The sequence below is a fragment of the Nothobranchius furzeri genome, chromosome 11 (assembly GCF_043380555.1).
Source record: "Nothobranchius furzeri strain GRZ-AD chromosome 11, NfurGRZ-RIMD1, whole genome shotgun sequence".
NCBI classification, from domain to species: domain Eukaryota; kingdom Metazoa; phylum Chordata; class Actinopteri; order Cyprinodontiformes; family Nothobranchiidae; genus Nothobranchius; species Nothobranchius furzeri.
This window is the reverse complement of record NC_091751.1, coordinates 29,678,058-29,699,863: the sequence shown is the minus strand read 5'-3', so window position 1 is coordinate 29,699,863 and position 21,806 is coordinate 29,678,058. Positions and strand designations below refer to the sequence as shown.

The window sequence follows — 21,806 nt, the reverse complement described above, 5'->3', positions numbered from 1 at the left end:
GCCCAGAAACAAACAGCGCTAGTCAACAGGAAAGCCCGGGCCAAGAACATTCTTCACGCCTCCAGAGGCGCTCGGCTCGGCGGAGCGCTGCCAGGCGGTGCTTGTGTGGTCATGCGAGTTTGCTTAAGACAGAAAACGCATCAATAATTTAGCTAATTGTAGAGTGAAGATGACTGACGTTTGCTTAGACACGGAGAGGCATTCCAACACGGGAGTGATGTTGTAAAATAATCACAGGCAAGGCAGCTATCAATCATTCAGCCGGCAGTGTGAGAGGACAGCTCCATGACACTTTAATTACACACCCGTGCAACGGGTTTCTCCCCGCCAACCCGGCCAACATGCCACAACTAAAAACTTCTGCTTTTCCCTTTCTTCTCCCGGGCAGCTGTGCATGACGACACCGACGTTTCTTTAGCTGCACAGATTTAAAAAATCAGCCTAATAATGAGGCAGAGGGGGAACAAACGTGTACTTGAGTAGCTCGTTTCGAGTCTACACTTTTGGTGATTGCTGTGCACGCATGGCACGCCAGCCCTGCTGGAGGGCACCGCTGTGGAGGAACCTTCACTGTCGAGCTGCAGGAACACCTCCAGCCACAAGGAGGCATCTGCACACAGCTCAAACAGCTCCAGCTCTGGGTCACACCAGCTCCTCATCTGATAAGGCCTGAAGAGCCAGCCAGAACAAGGAAGAAGATGTTCGCTCCCTGAGTCATCGCAGCTGAAAGATTTCGCCCCTGGGAAGAAAAGTTTCTGCTTCCAAAAGGAAATAACGCCGTTGTCAGCGTGTAGACTTCCCCATCACAAATCCCATCAGATCCCCATGAAGACAGGGACAGACAGACGCGTACGTCAAGAGGGATTAAACACACACCACTCTCTAACCATCAAACACATTTCATTAGCGCGGATTACCATCATTACATTTTCCAATCCTCCGTTTTTCCAAATAAAACCCAACATCTCTATTACATTTTAATTGAGCTGGTGGATTTGAAGTTGCTTCTTAGACGACGATAAAACGCTCGTCCTCTGACTTTACGAGATGTCGAGTTTCCTCGTTCACATTTCCTGCTAATTACGTGTGAGATTTGATGGCGGTGGATAAAAGAGCCGAGCGGGGGGGTGGGGGGGGGGGGGGGGGGGCTGGGTCCCAGGAAGCAGAGGAAGAGTTTGATGGAAAGACAGAGGCTCCTAATGAGAATCAGAGTGGTTCAACTTTCCAGCCCGCCGCCGATCCTCGCCCTTACCCCACACCGCCACCGACCACAGCACACAGCTGGCGCTGCGCTCCCAGGCGTGACGTGAACAGAGTGATGAGTGTCAGTGCAGATGTGTGTGTTAACGTGAAATCCCTAAACCTTAGATTATCCTTATTCACACACTACTGTTGTAGTGGTCTTAATTAAAAAAAAAAAAAAGTATCCACATTAATAAAGGAGCAACGCCACATTAGGAGAGTTTTACCTTAAAAATGCCCACCCAGTCTTTGGGGTGGGGGGTGATGTAAGGGGTCAAGGTGTAACGGCACTCTAGAGGAGCCTGGGGCAGGAAGCTCTTCCCCACATCCTGGAAGATGACATGGGCAAAGTTGGATGTCTCCATGATGCTGACGCTGCTGCCGGGCGATGAATCCACCACCTGGAAGGATGACATGGCACCCTGGTGGTCACTTCACCTGCCTGGAGAAATCAGGAAGGGTCAAAGGAAAGTCCCACACACAAACACATGCATGTGTGTTCACTGCAGGACTGAACACAACAGTGCCACTTCTATACTAACGAAAAGCTACATAATGACATAATTGGTCGCCTGGCCTTTCCGACAGCTGGCCCGTGTCATCAACGGTCTCATAAAAAAAATCACCTTGCTAGGGAAAGCTGCAGAGTTTCTGTGGATTCCTGCAGAATCTCGGTCAAGTCAGAGATCATGGTGAGAAAGTTCAGCAGGGGTCAGCCTAAGAAAGGCCGGGAATTTTGTTCAGTTTATGCAGGAAAACAAAACTTATTGTTTGCTTTTGTTATTTCCGTCTAAAGCCAGAGTTCCAACACTGATGAGGTGTGTGTATGATGCACACATTTAGCTTCCTTGTCTGATAGGGAGCCTAAGTCTCCTCCCTTTCCGGCCGGCTCACGGGTCCCTGGAAGAACGAAAAAATGAACGGGGCTGAAAGAGTTATTGTCTAATCCGCTTGGCCTTACGCCCTGGATCACACATATGTTGTACTGCAATTTAAACACACAGTAATGATGGGTGTTTCGACCACGTCAGTCACGTACTTTTAGATTTATTAGCTCATAAAAGTTCATAAATTGCACGACTACAAACCAGAAGTCGGTACGTCGCATACGTGACTTCACCACATGATCTCCTCTCCCCTAGCGTGGCTGCTACTTACCACATGGCCAGATTTATGGTATCCTCCTGATTTGAAGTTCGCTGAACTTACAGCCATTTTCTCCCCGTTTTCCCTGTGTCCGGTTGGATGACGCCACTTTGGTGATGCACATTTGTAGTCCTGGACTTATTTTCACACTAAGCCTAAAATAGCGTCCTCCCCATTCGAAAATAAGCGCCTACTTGGTATCAGAATGAATCTATAAAAGTCATGAACATCATATGTGAAATCCATGACACACAGCAAGCAGAATTAGAAAACAGCGTTTTTAGCCGAGTTGACTTGCATTCATGTTTTCATTCTTCCGGGACCCATGGTGCTCCATATAGAGGTAAATATTACTGCTCTATAACCAGCTACAGGACCTAAGAACTAAACAAGACACGAAAAGTTAAAGTCCCATAGTCATCATCACACACTGGTGAAATTCATCCCCATGTAGAAGAGCGGTGAGCTGCAGCCGTGGCTCCGCTCGGGAACTAATTGGTGGTTTAACCCAATCCAACCCCTTAAAGCTGCGTGTCGAGCAGAGAGGCATTAGGTCCCACTGTTAAAGTCTTTAGTATGACCTGGCCGAGAACCCTTGGCGGACACTCTACCACTAGGCCACTGAGCAGGTCAAAAGAGAAAAGACTAAGCAGGTAAATATGAAGGGTGTGAGCCTCAACATGTGACCAGTTAGCAGCACACGGCTCTCCTAAATGACATACATATCCTACATGTTCAGCAGCATGACTTATACGTGTGCTTCTGAGCTTTTGCCTTCTCGTATTCAACCTGTCATGGTGGAAAAAGGTATGGACGTTTATGGAAAGCCAGTTTGTGATATAAGACTTAGATCTTCAAAACAAAAACCTTTGAGTCGCTCTGTCCAAACAAACTTGTCAGCGATCCACAAAGCGGTTTACTGTGCGTGGGGGTGGTGCTGTAGCCATTACATGTGGAGACGCTCCGATCCGTTAACGTGATCGGAAATCAGACCCGATCCTGTGACTTTCAAGCCATCAGAATCGGGTGGAAAAGATCGGATTCAGTAAGATTTCACTAACGACACAAGGTGATAACTTTTCAACTGTATTTTGAATTAGAGAGCCGATGGACTGCAGTTATCTGTCACTGTAAAAATGTCCAAATGTTTGTGGGTAAGAAAAGCATTCTAGATGTATGGAAGGTTCTTCTTACCTGTGAAACTCTGAATTTCAGACATACACAAAGCTAACTGATTATCATCACATTTAAACTACTTTTATTTTTGAGCATCCTGGGTTACTTTAGATTTTTACAAATAATCTCAGTTGATTAAATTAGTTAAAATGACATCTTAACAAAAATAAATGCTGCTGACGTAATAAAAGGAGCTTAGCCTAGTTGATTACACCGACGTGCCACTGTCCAGTCATCTTCCTCTGCTTGACAACGGGGCCTAAATAAATCCCACAAGCACCGAGCATGACTCAGCTCTGGTTTAAATGAACTAGCGTACAAGATAAAAACACGTGACTAGCTGAAGAAGGGCCGACATAAATGCCGTCCACCCAGCCTTATCCTAATAGAGAGGATGCTAGCATTAGCATGAGGACAGGCCATGTTGTCAAGTCACCGCTCGGCCAAACGATACCAACAGCCACACGCGTTGAACTTGGATTAAAAATACTACCTCCTCAAGTCATCGCCGATAGTGAATAATGTTTCATTTCTTTCTGTTTGAATCGATGTTTTCCACTCCTGAGAGGCTCTGAGCTCTGACGGTGATGCGAATGCTCCGCAATGAGATGAGGATGCTCCACTTCCGGGATGCTGAGCAGTACCAAGTGATGCTGACAACCGAGTGACTGTTTCCGACCACAAACCCAGTTATCATTACTTTACTAAAATTGTCAGACCAGTCATCTTTTACTGGTGACTCGTGTTCGTCGTCATTTTTAATCTACGTTGGTATGTTTACGAGCAGCTGAGATATTTTGTAATAAAATAATTAATATTACTTTTCCTGCCAGATAAAATAATACTCAAGGAAACTGTTTTATGCACCCATTATAAGTTGTCTTTAGAGTGAATAAAGTGGTAAATTAGATCTAAAGGGCACTTTGAAGTAAAATCACAGGAAGTCCCGCCTTTGCCTTACTCCTATTGGCTCTGCTAACCTAGTCTGCGCTCTGATTGGTTGCAATCTCAGCTAGCTGTCCGGGTTTGGCGGCTTGACAGCTGTCACCGGTACACCGAGGTCATAAGGAGAGAAGCATGGCTGCGTTGGCTAGAGCGTCTCGATATGTGTTCAGGTGGAATAAACAAGTCGACCCTACCTTCGGTAATGTATTCCTTTGGGTTGTCATTTGTCTCGTGCAGCTTCTTCCGCTGGCAGTGGGCGTTTAAACGGAATGCTGCAGCTTTTAGCTGGTTTTTCAGCCCCTCATAACAAAATAGATGTAACAGAAACAGTCCCTCAGTTCATCCCTGCTCCTAAAGAGCGCGTGCATCGAACAGTGCAGCACAGGGGAACTGACAGCTAATTTAAACCTGTTATATGAGTTAGACCTCTGTAGCACTCACCTTTACCTGTTGAAAGTGGTTCATTAGGCTGTCACTTAGATTGCACCACAGCCACACAGACTAATTCATCCAGAACACCCCACTGATCCCAGTTAAAGGAGGAGCTGGGTTTTCGCCTTGATTTCTCCTTTTTATATAAATATACCATCTGTTTTTATAAATGTGCCTTTTTAAATAACAACAGTTTATTTATGTAAATGTTACTTACAAATTGGTGCAGTTCCATGATTCAGTCTATAGTTTTCTCCTTGATTTTCCACATTCCTCTGTGTCCTTTGTTTTAATTCTTTTGTAAACAAAGTAGAAGATTTGTTTTTAGCTTCTTTATTTTATTTTTTATTATTATTTTTTTGCTGACAGGTAACGCTGTTGCCTTCCTCAGAGCAGCCGCAAATGCAAAAAAAAAAAAAGTTAAAACAAATCATCTACTACGCTTTGGATTACTGAATTTATTTGAAGTATGTGTAAAGAAATGTTTAGCTTTGATGTCTTTAGGAAGAATTAAGCGGCGTTGAGGACAAAGTGACGAAGCACCACCTCAGCCAGTCAGAAGCGTTTGTGATGCTGTTTCTTATCTCAAGCCCGGTCTGATGGGGCTAACATCCAGTTAGAATCATGCCAGCTCTATAACATTTCTGGTTGCATTTTAGTCACTAAGTGACCTGATTGTGTCTCGATTTGTTCCCAATTCGGTTGCAACTCCTACAGTTTTTCCTCTATTTTCTGACTCATCTAATCTCAACGGAGAAGGGCTCCAGATGTGCGATGCCACGCTGTCCGGGGTTTCAGCGACGTGAGATCATGGCCCTGTGACTCACTCGAGGAAATCAAGAATTTTCACAAAACTTTTCAGTCATTTTTTGAAACTTCTTTGCAAATTATGTTTATAATTACTCACCAGCTTTCGAAACTCATCGTATTTGTTATCAGCGCATCACTGAAGTCAAACTGAACGTTCTCGTGATCTGCTTTGCAGTCTGTACCTGATATCTTACAGCATCTTTTAAATGTTTGCTAAAATGACTCAAAGCTGATTGTTTGGGGCTTCTTACGCAGACTTAATCCTATTCTTCTCGTCCGTCTGGCTGATTTATTTCTGGTCTCCACTCCCTCTGGTTTAAGTCGTCGTTTGTTTTTTGTTAGCGCTGTCAACACGATCGATGGCCTCGAAGACGCCCGTGGGATTCGTTGGACTGGGTAACATGGGCAGTCCCATGGCCACAAACCTGTTAAAGAATGGTTATCCTGTCATCGCCACTGACGTCTTCCCAGGATCTTGCAAAGAGATACAAGATTTGGGTGCACATGTGAGAAGCTTCTTGTACGTCTTCCACGCATTATGACCCTTTAGCATCAGTGGTTGAGTGTGATGGTGACTCTTAGGTGGTGGACTCTCCAGCAGACGTGGCTGATAAATCAGACCGCATCATCACCATGCTGCCATCCAGTCCCGATGTTATAGACGTCTTCACAGGCCCAAGCGGCATCCTAAAGTAGGCACACTCTTTGCATGGTGTTAGCAGAGAAAACTCTTTCTGTTGTACATCATATTTATGCGTTCTGGCTTCTTTGGTTCAGAAAAGTGAAGAAAGGGACGCTGTTGATCGACTCATCCACCATCGATCCTGCTGTCTCTAAGGAGATGTCAGTAGCTGCAGAGAAGATGGGTGCTGTGTTCATGGACGCCCCAGTGTCTGGAGGTGAGCACACAGCTTGGTTCTCTGTCTTGAAGCATTTGCAGGATCTATCCCAAATGTGTTTTTTTATGTAAATTTGTGTGTTTTTACAACATGATGTATTTAAATAATAAAGAAGATGCAGCAGTAGAACCTGTTGCACCACACAGCTCCCTCTAAAACAAACAAACAACAAAAAAAACAACAAATAAAACATTCTTTTTCATCTGGTCAAAGTTCCATTTGTTTATTTGACCTAATATCTGCAGATAAACCCGGGGATTGAACCAGGATGCGAGAACTGCGGCAGTGACCAAAAATAATGTCCGTGTCTTGCCGTCATCCGTAGGTTTTTGAAGAGCTGATTTGAAGCCCTGTGGGCGGTTCCCATGACTGCCGTCTTGGCTGCGTCGTGCGTCTCGTCACTCCTGGAAAATACAAAAATGGGGCAGAGAGCAGGGCTGTGACTGTGGGGGCATTCTGACCTGATGAAGCTACGAGCTAACCAAAGCTAATGGAGGTTGGCGAACGCTTTTAGCCAGAAAACGGCCTTCTGCTACCCACTGCCTCCTGGGCTGTAACACTTTTTATGTGAGATCAAGGCTGAGGCCTTCCCTGGAGCAAGCAGGAGGCTAGCTGTTAGCACTAGCGCTGACGACATCTGCTACCTGCTGCTCTAAAATGGACACGCCCCTAAATATTGTTGCAAATTTAAAAATGTTCTGTTGTTTTCACACTTTTTTGGGGGGATCCAAGTATGATGATGTCTTTGTAAAAGTACAAATCATCACTTTAAGCTCTGAATGACCCAAAAACATCACAGAATTATGATTTGAGTCATTTCTTAGGCAGTCACATTGTGGAAGAGACCAGAACCAAAGACTCCTAGTTCCCATCCCGGGATCAGAACGGGAAAAGCCTTTAGGATGAAACGAGAGAAGACAAGCTTCTAGAGCTCGAGAATCAGGACCAGTGTCTCGTCTCTGATTAAGCAGGTTCTGACCAAAGTGATGAGATTTTTTGTCTTGTACAGTGAAATATTTAAAACAGATTTAAGTTCTGATCATCAATCATCAGCAGTAAGAGACTCGTCTATTCCTGGAAGTTTTGATCAGAGATAATTTTATGAATGGGTACAGATTTCCCAGCTGCCTCTGAGGCTCAAATGGCTACGGGCGAGGGACGTTGTTGGGGACAGTGTCTGTATCGAAGGCAACGTTTGACAGCTAGTTTGCTAATTTGAGAAAAGTTGGGTCTGTGACCCTTCAGCCTTGGATGTGACCTGCCTTCCACTCTTGTGTATCCAAACTACAGAACCCTTTGGGTTAGTGCTCAGACATGGGTCATAATTACTGAGCAGACCAGCCATGGTGCCCTCATGAGGGTTTGATTGCTGCCTTTGACTGGGGGGTCTTAAAGGCGAGGTTAAGGTTTTAAGTCCTCATTATGTTGGCGCTGTCTCCTCCTGATGGCTCCTTGACAGAGCACAGGATCGCCATTCGTCCTTAATGGGCTGAGCCACTGCGGAGAATCCCGTGTCAGGGGTCTTCATGTTGATGGAGCCGTAATGGCGGCTATCCCATGTTAGTGCCTTTCATGTCAGATAAAGAGTCATAAAGAAGAGAGAAACCGCCCTCACAGGGAGACGAGAGGAGGGAGATAAGACATGAAGGAGCTACGCTGCAGTTAAACCATTCCTCCTCCTTCTTCTCTCCATCTTTCTTCTTTCACTCATTTTTTCTGCTTTTCAACATTCTAGCACTCCCACAAACACCATCTTCACTCTGTATCACTCCATCTTTAAATATTGCATAAACCAGACGGTGTTTCCCACCTGGCTGCAGACAAACACAGGCTCGGCCCTTTTCCCGTGTTTACCAGCTGGCGTCTGCTGAACTCACTGACTGCAGTTAGGGAGATCAGAGCCTTTAAGCCTGTTACTCTCCCCATTACACGTGCACTGTTTACAGACTGTAGACGGGGCTGGTGTGTGAGCAGCACTGTCGAAGCAACCACACACACACACACACACACACACACACACACACACACACACACACACACACACACACACACACACACACACACACACACACACACACACACACTTAACTAAGCCTGTTTTACTAGCCTGAGAAGACCAATGATTTACCTGCTTCCTCTGGTTTCTGCGGGCTGTCTCCCTCCCCATGCACACGTGCATCACTTTGAGGAGATTCCTTATTTGAATACTTTATGCAGAAAAGTCAGAAGCAAACTGTGAAACTTTCATGCATAAAACGAAAATAACCTTAAAAAGGAAAATGCGTCCACATTATTTTGTATTAAACATATTTTTCAGCCCCTCTAGAGTAATAACGTGTGGTCCTGCTGGCACAAACCAAACCTGTCATGAAAAACCGTTTTCATGTTTGACCACTCGGTGGGACATTTCAGAGCCGTATCACTCTCCATGCCTGCCCCCCCTTCACTTCCTCCTTTCAGGGTTACAATCTTTGCTCCAACCAGGAGATGGCACCCTACCCAAACGGGGCACTGCCAGCGTTTTGCTGCTTGTAGGATGTGAATGTTCTAGAAGAACAAACTACTGATACAATCAGCTCTCTTGGATGTGGCTGTCGGACTTTGTAGTCTGGGATTTTTATTTCAGCTAAAATTCCTCCCAACTTTGACGTTTGATGTGCTGCACAGCTGCCGCTGGTCATGTTTACACATAATGATCTGGATCAACCATTGTGGCATTTTAGAGACTGGAGCTTTTTACAACGGCAGCGTTACAGACTATCCATTAGCTCATTGATCCCGTCAAATATAAACTCTGTTTCTTCCAACAGAGGCTGTTCAGTAAGCGATTACACTAAGATGGTAATTATTTATGCCTTTAACGTAGAAACGTTCATTTTGTAAGACGGACCAACCATCTCAGGTCTGCTGAGTTGCGGGTTTCAGGCTTGAGTTTGATACAAACGAATCCCCTCTGTGTGCTGTGAGGTGGCTCCTTTCACACAGAAATCCCTGTTTTGTGTATTGTGCGCGTCACTGGAGGTTTGGCAGTCAACCGTAGGATCTGAATTGTGGAGTCATAACCTGCCTATTTTAAAAAATTCAATCCATTTTCCCACGATGCCAGTTTCTGTTTGACCACTGCCTTGGCTTTAGCCATACACAAGCCAGCTGTGTCCTAACACACACACACACACACACACACACACACACACACACACACACACACACACACACACACACACACACACACACACACACACACACACTTGTACAGACGGAGTCACATTAGCACAGACGCCGATCCTACAGGCATGCTAACGTTGCATTTGCACCACCGTCTGGTGTCATTAAAAACGTCCGCATGCAACGCTGACCCACAACAAAACAAGCTCTGATGTCACAGGCTCGGGCTGCTGGCACGACAACGGCAAAAAAAGGAGGTCTGGCCAACAAGTGGCGGGGCCGTTAGCAGTAATTACCCAGAATGCCTGTGTTTTGTGTCTCTGTGCCCATGGTGGGCTGCCACATTGCTAACGCACGATGACTTTAAACAGGCCCTCAAAGCTCTTTCATTGCATTCTTCTCAAGAGCTGGGAAAGTCAGAGCTGGGCTCAAATGAAAGCAAAAGAAGCGTAGCTGCTGTGGGTCGTGAGCTCTGAGGCTAATGCTGCTTGTTTGTGAGGTCTTCAAGTCCTCGGCTAACTATCTGTTTAGGTCGGAGCTCAGCAGACCCACACCACATCAACTACAGCCAGGTTTTGTAATGTGTCATTTGCTGAGAGCTTGAGCGTCACCCTCCAGTCTGTAGGTGCTTGTTCAGACTGAGGCTGGCACCAGTTAGCTCCTGCTGACGGATGGAGACGCGAACCCCTTCTAACCCACAAACATGAAGCTTCCACCACAACAAGACCTCTAGGAATTAAAGTGTAATCTTGATGGGAGAATCACCACGTGGCTCAGTGGTCTAGTGGTAGAGTGTCCGCCCTGAGACTGGGAGATCAGGGTTTGATTCCTGGTTGGGTCATACCAAGGACTATAAAAAATGGGACCCAATGCCTCCCTGCTTGACACTCAGCATTAAGGGGTGGATTGGGGGGTTAAACCACCAAATGGTTCCCGAGCGCGGCTGTGTCTGCAGCTCACCACTCCCCCAGGGGATGGGTCAAATGCGGAGAACAAAATTTGCACACACATCAGTGTGTGTGACAGCTGATGGGACTTTAACTTTAACTTTGTAATCTTTTAATCTTTAGAAAACATGAAACAGTTTTTCAGAGTCGTCTAATTATGACATCCATCCCTGTAGACAACAGGCTGACCTTGCTTTTCCAGGTTTTTAGGATGAAATGGAAGCCGTATTGCTGGGATCTACATCTTCTTCTCAGTTTGATGAAGATTTTAGAATGAAAGAAGGCGGAGCCTATGTGTGAGGGTTGCTGTATGGAGCTGAAGGCTTCTTTTGCATGGTTGATGGATAATCAATCAATCAATCAATCAATCAATCAATCAAAGCTTAATTTATAAAGCGCCTTCCGCAACCCTGTCAGGAAGCCCAAGGCGCTGAACATGGTAAAGTAGAAGTACAAATATAGTGAATAAATCAAAAATAAAAGCAATTCAAAAATAAAAGCATTTTAAATTACTGAATACAAATTACAAAAAATGGTGAAACATTCTAGTACAGGACAGATGGGTAAAACAAGGGATAGAGTGAACCAATGAAAACTGTGAAAGAGGGCCGAATCAAACATGTATAAATAAACATGGATAAACACCAACTGCAGCATTTGGGCAGTTGTTGATCAGAAACATTTTCTATGATCTAGGTCTGTATAGGCCTCTTTATTGTCTAGTTCACCTCATTTGCTGGTTCTTTACTTCCAGGGGAACATGACTGGTCCCATTCAAAAGCCTGATTTATATACTTCTCCATCGCCTGCCTTTTGGAGTCCTGTGCATGCACTGACAGAGACGTTTTCCCTTTGGACTTCACCACCTGGGAAGTGTTAAAGTCATTCTTTGCCTGAATAGCAGAGGGCGTAGGGCTTTTCTGGTGTCCGCTCCACGACTGTGTATTTATAATGTGATTATGTATTTCAGACACATTTTAACACAAGTAAATTTGCCCCTCGTTCTCCTCCACCTCCTCATGCGGTCGCTACCTCCAAACTCATGTTTCCCATCATTTTCATCTATGAATAAAATGCTTGCTGCGCATCTTTGTACTCCTTCTGTCAGGTATGTGTAAACATGAATCGTTTCTGACTTTTTCTACGAGACGTTCTTGAATCTTCTCCGTGTCTGTTGCTAGATATCTGCGACTCTGTTTTTATTGCTTCAGGAGGAATGGCGGCGCTGTTGAGGCATTTAAAGGAGGCAGCCTTTGTTGCCTGCTGCAGAGCCCTTGTGTTGACGCACCTGGCGTTGTGTGTCTCTGTACCCACGGAAACGTATAAATCAGGCTCAAGTCTCACTGTTGCACCAAAAGTGGATTTTATACAGAAAAAAGTAGATAACGGTACCAAACATGGTCGTCCGTCCAAAGGGCCCCAAATCTTCTCATGTATAAGATCGGCCCTGTTGGATCATTACATAGGAACACGTCAGATGTGACTGCATGCCGCTGCCTATTCTATATGAAATGTTGTGAATATCTAACTGATTGTGGATAAAACAACTCTAGCCTCATGACTAAAGGAACAGATCATCTCCATGACCTGATGAAGTAACCCAGCAATCTGAGATAACACAAACCAGCTAACCACCTATTAGGAAGAAGGGAAAGCAGAGGGCTGCATTCCACTTCTGCAGCTGTGCGTGCTTGTCCAGAAACTGCTAAAGAATCCTTTCTAAATGGAATGCGGCCCTCATTAACACACCTGTGATATTTTTCTTTCACTCCTGCAATTAACTCCTGCTGGTTTAACATCTTGTAGCTCGTCTGAGGCCAATCTGAACTGTAATGGTTACCATGGATACGGCACCAGGACCTGTCTAGTCCAGGTTGTTGATCCCAATTGTTTACGATGCCGAGCCTGGAAGCATTCACGTTGTTTATTTGGGTTAAACTGAGCTAAAGAACCATGTTGGATGGGGGGTGCAGTCTGTCATGGCTGACCAGTTCAATGCCAGATTAGCATAACAACCAACTACTGACAAGTTGTGGTGACAGAGAGGTGGAGCTGGGAGAGGGGGGGGGGGGGGGGGGGTAGATCCAGATGGAGGTAGACCCAGAGCAGCTGGAGAGCTGGTCCTTACAAGTCTGACCTGATGTCACCTGCTATGTGTGTGTGTGTGTGCACGTTTGTGTTAATGCACAGACCAATTGTCAGCTGGTGCATGAGGTAAAGAAATGGTCACAGTCCATCAAATGCTCAACCTGTCACTCATATAAACCAGCAGACGGGGTGTGTGTGTGTGTGTGTGTGTGTGTGTGTGTGTGTGTGTGTGTGTGTGCGTGTGCGTGTGCGTGCGTGCGTGCGTGTGTGCGTGTGTGTGTGTGCGTGTCCATCCTAATTGGGGATCATTATTAACTTAGTCAATCCTAGAGGAGTCTCGTTGGACCTGCTGAGGATTGATTGTTGTTTTCTCTCTCTTCCCTCCATTCTCTGCCGTTGACCATCGGCACTCCCTGTGGACCAGGACCACTTAATCATGATGATTATAATAATAATGATGATGATAAAAATTGACCTGGTGGTCGATACATAAACTTGCAAGTCTTCATGGCTGCAGCAACAGTTTAAAACGAGCTCTTTTCACTTTAAACTGAGCTAACCGCCGTCCTTTCCTTTTTTGTTTTTTGTTTTTAAACCAGAACTTTCCTCTGCGGCCTGCTCACTCGAGGTTCTCATGGAGCGTTTGCATGTTGAAGTCAGTTCTCATGAGGCGATGCTCGTTAAGTGCAGCCGATGCAGAGTCTGTTTTTAACACAACAGAGAAGCGTTAGTAAAGCTGGCAGGAAAACTGTTGACGCTGCTGATTATTGTAATTTTTTTAAATGTTGGTGTGTGTGTGTGAGCGATTTTGGTTAAAGTGCACCCTTCATTCACTTATTTACTCGATATCCGCTGAGTGTTTTACAGGGCCTGTTTGGGTATTTAATTTATTTGAGGAAAAATCTGCCCTTGTGTGTAATTAGAATGGTGGACCACATGAGGCTGTGATGTTGGCCTGTAAACTTTCTACCCCCACTGGTTCACACAAGCAGTCCACTGCCATCAACTCCAGGCTGTTACACTGGGAAGTGTGAAGACTCCTTTTAAAGGCCCTTTCCTGCATGAATACATAGTCAACTGTGGCCAAAGAATATCACTAAGGTTCCTGCCTCAGTTCTTGGCAGTTTGTAGAAACTACAGAATAGATGAATCATTTTTAATTCGAACAAATACTGTACAACAGTTAAAACCAAAATCATACAACTTGGCTTCTACACAGCCAAGTGTAGTTGAACTTAAATCGTGCTGCGCAACAAGAAATGTGTAACATTAATGCTCGAAATGGAGTGAGGAGAAGGAAAAAAATGTGATTGAGGCCCTGTCCACACGTAGCCGGGGATCTGCCAAAACGTAGATATTTTTCCACGTTTTGGCCTGTCATCCACACGAAAACGGAGTTTTTTTCACACGAAAACGGATCTTTTTAAAAACTCCGGCCAAAGTGAAGATCTGCGTTTTCTCCGTTTTGGGTGTCTGCGTGTGGACAGACAAAACTGGAGTTTTAAGGTCCGCAACGTCACTTTCCGCGACAGAAAAATGCTGACATCACGTGTGCGACCTGTGTTTACACTAGCCGACAGCATGGATGCCCTCAGAGCTGCGCTCGCTTTATCAACTGTCCAAGCGCTTTTTGCTTGTTTGTTTTTGCAAGCGGAATTACTGCTCCTTGCGGAAGACCACAGACGAAGGACGAGGTTAAGAACGGGGGAAGTACTGCCGCCTACAGGTCTGGCATGTCCTTAACAACGTATTTATCCGGGTATGTGTGAACAGAGTTTTTTTTTAAAACGAGGTGGTGTGGATGCAAATTTTTGGAGGGGCGTATATTCATTTTTAAAAAATCCCAGCTACGTGTGGACTAGACCTAAACCTCACCCCAATTTATACAAAATATTAACAGTTCTTAATTTTATTTTTCAACTTAAGGTACTTACCATACCAACTTTATTTCTATAGCACAATTTAAGACACAGCATGAGAGCTGACCAAATTGCTAAACAGGCAGGATCGATTAAAAACAAAAAAGAAAAAGCAATAAAAAGATAAAACACAACAATAAAAACTATAAAATCACAGTACGATAACACGAATCACTGTATAAAAGCCAAGTCATAACAGTAGGTTTTTAAATGAGATTTATAAACGGGCAGAGAGGATGCCAGCCTAACTGTAATGGGCCACTAGTTCCAGAGCATGGGGGCAGCATGGACAAACGCACGTTCACCTCGTGATTTGTAGGACATCCGGGGAGTGCAAAGCAGTAGACGGTCAGCTGACCTCAACATACGAGTAGATACAGGGAGTCAGCAGGTCGGACAGGTAAGGAGGAGCTAGGTTGTGTAGGGCTTTAAAAACAAACATCTATATCTTAAAATGCACACGGAATGTGATGGGGAGACAGTGAAGACGTTCCAAGACTGGTGCAATATGGCTATGTCGGCTTGTGTTTGTTAAAAACTTAGCAGCGGCATTTTGGACAACCTGCAACCGGTTCAGAGCAGAGACAGGAGTTCCAACTAATAATGCATTAGCGTAGTCCAAGCGAGAGGTGACGAAAGCGTGGATGACTGATAAAAACAAGACCTCACCACTGAGTTGATCTGAGGATTCATTGAGAGGTTCGCATCCACTTTTACCCCGAGGCTTATTACACACTGCTTAGGGTTTAAACCATCAAAAGTGGAATGAGAGCCAGAAGGATTGCGGGTATCAAAGACAATGGACTCAGTCTTTAAATCGTTCAACCTAAGCAAATTGGCCACTAGCCAGCTCTTTACGTCTGCCAGGCATGCCGCAAGACGAGAGTCCACATTTCCATTTTTAGTGCCACATATATTTGACAGTCGTCAGCATAGATGTGATGATTAAGACTGTGCCGATTTAGGATTTTGCCCAGTGGCAAACAACAATGATTGGTGTTGGTGTATGCGTGTGCGTGCTCTGTGCGTGTCTTCTCAATCCCCAGTGAGTCGTGGTGGATGGCTGCTTATACTGAGCCAGGATCCTCTGGAGGTTTCTTCCTGTTAAAAGGGAGTTTTCCTCACCACTGTCGCTAAATACTTGCTTAGTAGGGTTGCTGTAAAGTCTCTGACACTAGTCAGTGTCTTGATGCAATGTGCTGGGTACCTTATATAGGAAAGTTTGTTTCTGTTTGGTGACTCTTGTCTTGATTTGGCGCTATATAAATAAACTTGAATTGAATTGAATTGAATATATTAGGGGTGAGACTTTAACGCGTTAAGTTTGATTAATTAATTGGAAAGAAATGACACATAAAAAAATTCACGCATTTAATCGCAGCTTGCATTTCCTGTAAGGTGGAACCTTTGTCATTGCACGATTTCTTCGTAGACCGAATATCACTGATGCACACACAACACAGTACTCTGCTAACGGCTACTAAAATGGAATAAAAATGGAAAGAAGTAGCCTTGCTTGGACTGATGCAGTATTTTGGAAACATGTCAGCCTCTTCTCTTAACTTGATAAAAAAATAAACGTTTCTGACAACTACGGAGTCCGTGTCGCGGACATTTTTCATTGATCGATACTGCTGCTGCAGCCCCGTGGCACTGGAAACTTTACAAATGTCGAGATAAGCTATATTTTTAAAATTTATGTAACATTTGTGCAGCGCTGAAAGCCCCAGACAGAATAATTTTTTGCCCCAACAGTAGTTCATGAAAGTAGTCAGACAAACGAGAGGATAGGCATCTGGCTGCAGCTGGGAAAAAGCTCTGTCACGTGTCCTCAGTACTCCGTTACAAACAAATGTCTTAAAGTAACAGAAGCACTCTAAAATCGTTCTGATAATTTATTTAAAAATTCTGTATGTTTATCAAATGTTTCTGAGACGACTGACTGTCTAAACATCACATGTGTTATTATCAATAAGCAGCAATGTGTTTTGAAGCGGTCATCAGCTGATGTGGCGTTAAAGGGGCGGATGCTTAAGCGCTTCGGCGGCAGCGAGGAACGAGGAAGTTGTGATCAGGCTGGAGATCACACCAGATTCGCTGCTTCTGGCAGACAATTAATTCCTCGCCATGATCTTTTATCTTCCTATCATCATCCTCCAGTCATCCAACTGCAACCAGTTAGTGTTCTTGATCATTCTCAGAATATGTCACGCCTGTTCTGGTGTTAGTAAATTGAAGTCCTAGATCATATTTGTGCTTGTTTTACTGGCATTTTTAAGGATTTTTATTAATATGTGTGTTTTTACTACATTACGAGTAATAGAACTGTTAATAAAAACACTCAATTATAAAAACAAGTGAAACTGGAAATATTAGAATCTGGTGCAAAGTCCATTTATTTCAGTCATTCAACTAGACTGACAGACTATTTAAAGGCTCAGGTACCCTTTGCAGCTGTTTTCTATTTGCAGTTATACATTTTAGTTGATTTGGGTCTTGCTTCATTTCACACAGTGACATTTGAATTATTAAATGTATTATTTTTAAAGCTTTAATTTACAGCAATAACCATGTCTAATGTTTAATTCTCTGCCTCATTGTTTTTCATTAATAAAATTTGCTATGAGGGCACATTTTCCCGAACAATTAAAATGCAATAAATTAAGATTAATTAATTACAAAGCCTCTAATTAATTAGATTAATTTTTTAATCGAGTCCCACCCCTATATATACTACCCTGCACTTAACTTCATAATGCATTATGTGATTAGTTACCTATATTTTTGTATTGTGACCAAACATGTTTTTTAAAAAGATTTGAACAGAAAATTATTTCAACAACGTTTTAATTCAGGCTCCAATCCGTTCCGTAGTTTAACATCACAAACTGATATTGCAAAACTTCTAAAGATCCCACATCCTCTTAAATCATGTGATGGATCTCCGAATACTATAAATTCTTGAATATTAGCTGGCAATCGATGATTATATGCTTTGAACATGAACTGTGCTGTACATAATTTAATAAGGTCATGCATTTTTAATAGCTTTGATTTAAAAAAAAGAGAGGATTTGTGTGTTCAAAATACCCAACCTTGTGTAGAATTTGTACAGCTCTTTTCTGTAACAAACAATGTTTGTAATGATGTTTTTTAATTATTACACCATATTTCAACACTATAGGTTAATAAGAAAGTATCAGAGAACAATACAATGTATGAAGGGCACCTAAATTTAAGACATGCTTTGCCCTATTAATTATTGCCAAACTTTTTGACTTATGTTACTAGATGCCAAACATGTGGTTTCCAGGTTAACTTTAACTCTAATTTTACAACAAAAAATTTAATTCTTCAACATATTCCATTTTTTTCTCCATCTATTTTTACTGATAATTATGGGTACCTGCTCAGTGGCCTAGTGATAGAGTTTCCGCCCTGAGACTGGGAGATCAAGGTTCGATTCCTGGTCGAGTCATACCAAAGACTTTGAAAAAATGGGACCCAATGCCTCCCTGCTTGGCACTCAGCATTAAGGGTTGGATTGGGAGTTAAACCACCAAATGGTTCCCGAGCTCGGCTGTGTCTGCAGCTCACCGCTCCCCCAGGGGATGGGTCAAATGTGGAGAACAAATCTCGCACACACATCAGTGTGTGTGACAACTAATGGGACTTTAACTTTAACTTTAGGTTAAGTATTGCTTTGGTCATTTAAAGACAATTTATTGTTTTCCATCCAGTTTCTTATTTTACTTAATTCACTGTTTATTATAGAAATAAGATTTTCTAGAGCGTCACTACTAAAAAAATATTTGTATCATCTGCAAATATACACTTCACTAAATGAGAGACACTGTCAAGTTCTTGTGTGGTACACAATCCCCACTTGACAGGGATCATCTAGTTGGAGAAATACACGCAGGATTCCACTCAGGACTTCATGGCTTCACTTTTCATTTCCTTTATTTCATTTCCATTTCATATTATTCAAGACGTAATTAGGAGATGACGAGGCACGAAGCAAGGCAAAGCCTAAGGGCAGGTGAAAAACCTAAACAAAAACAGTGTGTGTGCTAAGAAACGGTGTAATTGTGTAAAATTTCATTATCTCTATAAACTACCATTCATAAAATAGGTAAATGCGTGACTTCAACATGTTTTTTTTGAGCTAACATTTATAAAATAAATACATGATTAATTCATTCTGACCCAAACTCACTTAAATTCATCACTTCAGCTATTTATGTTTCGATTGTACATCACAACATTAAATAATTAGCAGATTTGAAGCAGCTTATTAACAATCAAACACCAAGATGATTTCTAAACACCCAACACAAACATTTATGATGCGCACCGGAGTCCACAGTGTCCGCTCCGAGCTGCGCTTAACAATCACCCATCAGCTGATCGGCATGCACACACGCGTTACAAATCGGCGTCTTACCGGCTGCCTCTCTAGTCTTCAGATGAATCTCATTAGCACCGCTTTGGAGGATCACCACGTTGGTGCTTCCTCTAGGAACTTTCACAACCAGTTTTCTCCCCTGACATGTCCAACATAAAACATTTCAGGAAATGCGCGATGACGTTCCGAGACGTGGAGCGACACGCGCACTGACCTTAATTAGTTCCAGCTGTGTTTCTTTTTTTTTTTTTTTCATTATTTTTCAACTTTTTTATGTTTTTATTTTAGTTTTTTATTTCGATCTAAATACAATGCTGTATGCCCATGCTTTCGTTCTTTTTTAAACACAGAAACAGTTTTGTTTACCTGTTAGTAGCTACAGTTTCGCCGACGGCTGCCGGCTTCTTGACAACTGAAGAAGCCGGCAGCCGTCGGCGAAACTGTAGCTACTAACAGGTAAACAAAACTGTTTCTGTGTTTAAAAAAGAACGAAAGCATGGATTTAGAAAGACACAGCAAGAACACACCTAAGACAATGCTGTATGATCAAGACTTTGACCGCACAGACACTGAAACAGCCATCATGTACAGATTGAATAATGGTGGGCCTAAGACCGACCTCTGGAGGATACCTCAAATGAAATCAAGGTGTCTAGAACTAAATTCTCCTATTTGAACATACTGCACTCTGTCACTTAAATAACTTTTTATCCATTCTTCAGCCAATGCTGTGAGGAGTTCTCCGATGACTTACTGTTCATTACGGAGTGCTCACATCCTTTTAGTGATCTTCTTATTTACATGGGTGAAGATGCTGGAGATCACTCTGCCATGCTGATGGAGTTCAAATAACAGAATGGATGCTTTTAAAGGGGGATGTTGCTCAAAATCATTGTTCTTCCTCTGTTCACTATTGTTACCTGGAAGGAAACACATGTGGTCATCATTGCTGTGCACAAAAAGGATGCGGTAACACGCTACTCTGTTAATACCGTATTTTTTTTCAGTAACGATTGATCTAATGCTACGTTCACACTGCATTCAAAAGTTAATTAAATCCAATATTTTCCCCACATGTGACCGATGTCTGAATTTTTTGATTAAAGATGATGTTGTAGGTCTTTGGTGCTGGTCTGTGGGTTGACTCTGACTGTTCTCACCATCCATCTCCTTCAGTTTTTCTTGGTCTGCCACATGGAGCCTTAACTTCAACTGTGCCTGTAGTCTTATATTTCCTCAATAAGTCTCTTCTCTCCATAGCAGCTTCAGACCCATCTCTAAGCTTCCGTTCATCTCCAAGACTTTGGAAAAGGTGGTGATTAACAACTCGCAGCTCTTCTTGATGACCATAAGATCTACAACAGTTTCCAGTCAGGTTTTCGTAGAGCTCATTCTGAAACAGCTCTTCTCAGGCCATTGACTTGTTCCCCTGTGTAGTTCTGCAGTTTCCTCCTCATTCTCGAGATCTTTTGTAAATGAGATGAAGCTAAACACCAGATATCGTTTTAGGTCCAAACGTCTTTTGTTGTCCGTGACTTCAAACGATGTTGATCTTTTTGGGACTCTGGTAGTTTGCCCTAAAGTTAAAGTGGTAGCAGCTCCCATTGCAGGGTCCACTGCAGAGATCTTGAGAAGGACCAACACTGGAAATGTTGACTCTTTGACAATGTGAAATACTGAAAATTCTACATCTGTAAGCATAGAAACATCTGACTACATTTTTTTCAAAACACTCGAGCAGAAAATTGTGTGAAAATGCAAAACTTGTCTTTTTGCAGAGCTTTTGGCAATTTGAGAAAATAGTTTATCGTGACTTTTAAACCAAAGACAACGAACACCCCTGGAGTGAGTTTGTACAGCCTCATATCCACACATCTAGTCTAATTCAAACCTACCACTAATAAAACCCGGACTACTGGTTTTACATGCAGCTCGTAACTCTGAGACACGGCCTCGGAAACTCCAAGTGACGTCTTAGTGGCGTCCTGCTCCGGAGCATGCACCTGTCTATGGTGCACACACAGAAGCTGCTCACACGTGCGCACACAAATTCCAACTTTGTACATTAACCACTTCTGAGAGAGTGTAGTTTTAAAAGCTCGTACGGCTGTCATGAAGTGATTTCCTAGTGACTAGTGAAAGACGTGCTAATGAACTAAGTGTTCGCTACAAACAGACCAAACCAAAGTTGTTTCTGTGATGTCCCGTTTGTCCTCAACACAACCGTTAAGCCTCTCATGTTCATGAATGATGTTGTCATTAAAGCCAGCTGTTCAGCATCTGTTCTAATAGGGTTCATCTACATGCATGTTGAGGTTCCAGACCAACTCACAAAGGCCACACACATCTCCACAGTTTCTATGCTCGTACAAAGCTAAAAAGTTACTTTTATTCATCCCCCCTCCCAGTTCTTGTAAAGACAAATTCACCGAGTAGCTTATTAGTAGAGCAGCCATCCTTTCGAGTGGTTTGAGAATGTTTGAGTTGGGGGGGGGGGGGGGGGTGGGTGATAAAGCCGTGATTGAAAGTTTTCCTCTGAAGTTGGATGGGAAAAGTGGCTCAAGAAAGAGTTGCTGTTACCCAGGAGAAGTTTTCCATGAACAAAGTCTGAAATCATTCCATCACTTTA

The 21,806-nt window shown here is 43.3% G+C and overlaps 2 protein-coding genes across 5 annotated transcripts in view; one reads left to right on the top strand and one right to left on the bottom strand.

Moving 5' to 3' along the window:
* tax1bp1a (Tax1 (human T-cell leukemia virus type I) binding protein 1a) overlaps window positions 1-4,192 on the bottom strand; it is a 15,620-nt gene extending 11,428 nt beyond the window's left edge. For all 4 annotated transcript variants that reach the window (XM_070556056.1, XM_070556057.1, XM_054744426.2 and 1 more), the window contains exons 1-2: window positions 4,058-4,192; window positions 1,470-1,684 (exon numbers count right to left, since the gene is read on the bottom strand). In XM_070556056.1, the coding sequence (XP_070412157.1) occupies window positions 1,470-1,658 (189 nt within the window). In that variant the 5' untranslated portion in view covers window positions 1,659-1,684; window positions 4,058-4,192. The remainder of the gene's footprint in view (window positions 1-1,469; window positions 1,685-4,057) is intronic.
* Window positions 4,193-4,551: 359 nt separating this feature from the next.
* The window catches only part of hibadha (3-hydroxyisobutyrate dehydrogenase a), a 41,448-nt gene continuing 24,193 nt past the window's right edge, over window positions 4,552-21,806 (top strand). The window contains exons 1-4 of the mRNA XM_015955940.3: window positions 4,552-4,708; window positions 6,094-6,257; window positions 6,334-6,443; window positions 6,529-6,650. Of these exons, the coding sequence (XP_015811426.3) occupies window positions 4,642-4,708; window positions 6,094-6,257; window positions 6,334-6,443; window positions 6,529-6,650 (463 nt within the window). The 5' untranslated portion in view covers window positions 4,552-4,641. The remainder of the gene's footprint in view (window positions 4,709-6,093; window positions 6,258-6,333; window positions 6,444-6,528; window positions 6,651-21,806) is intronic.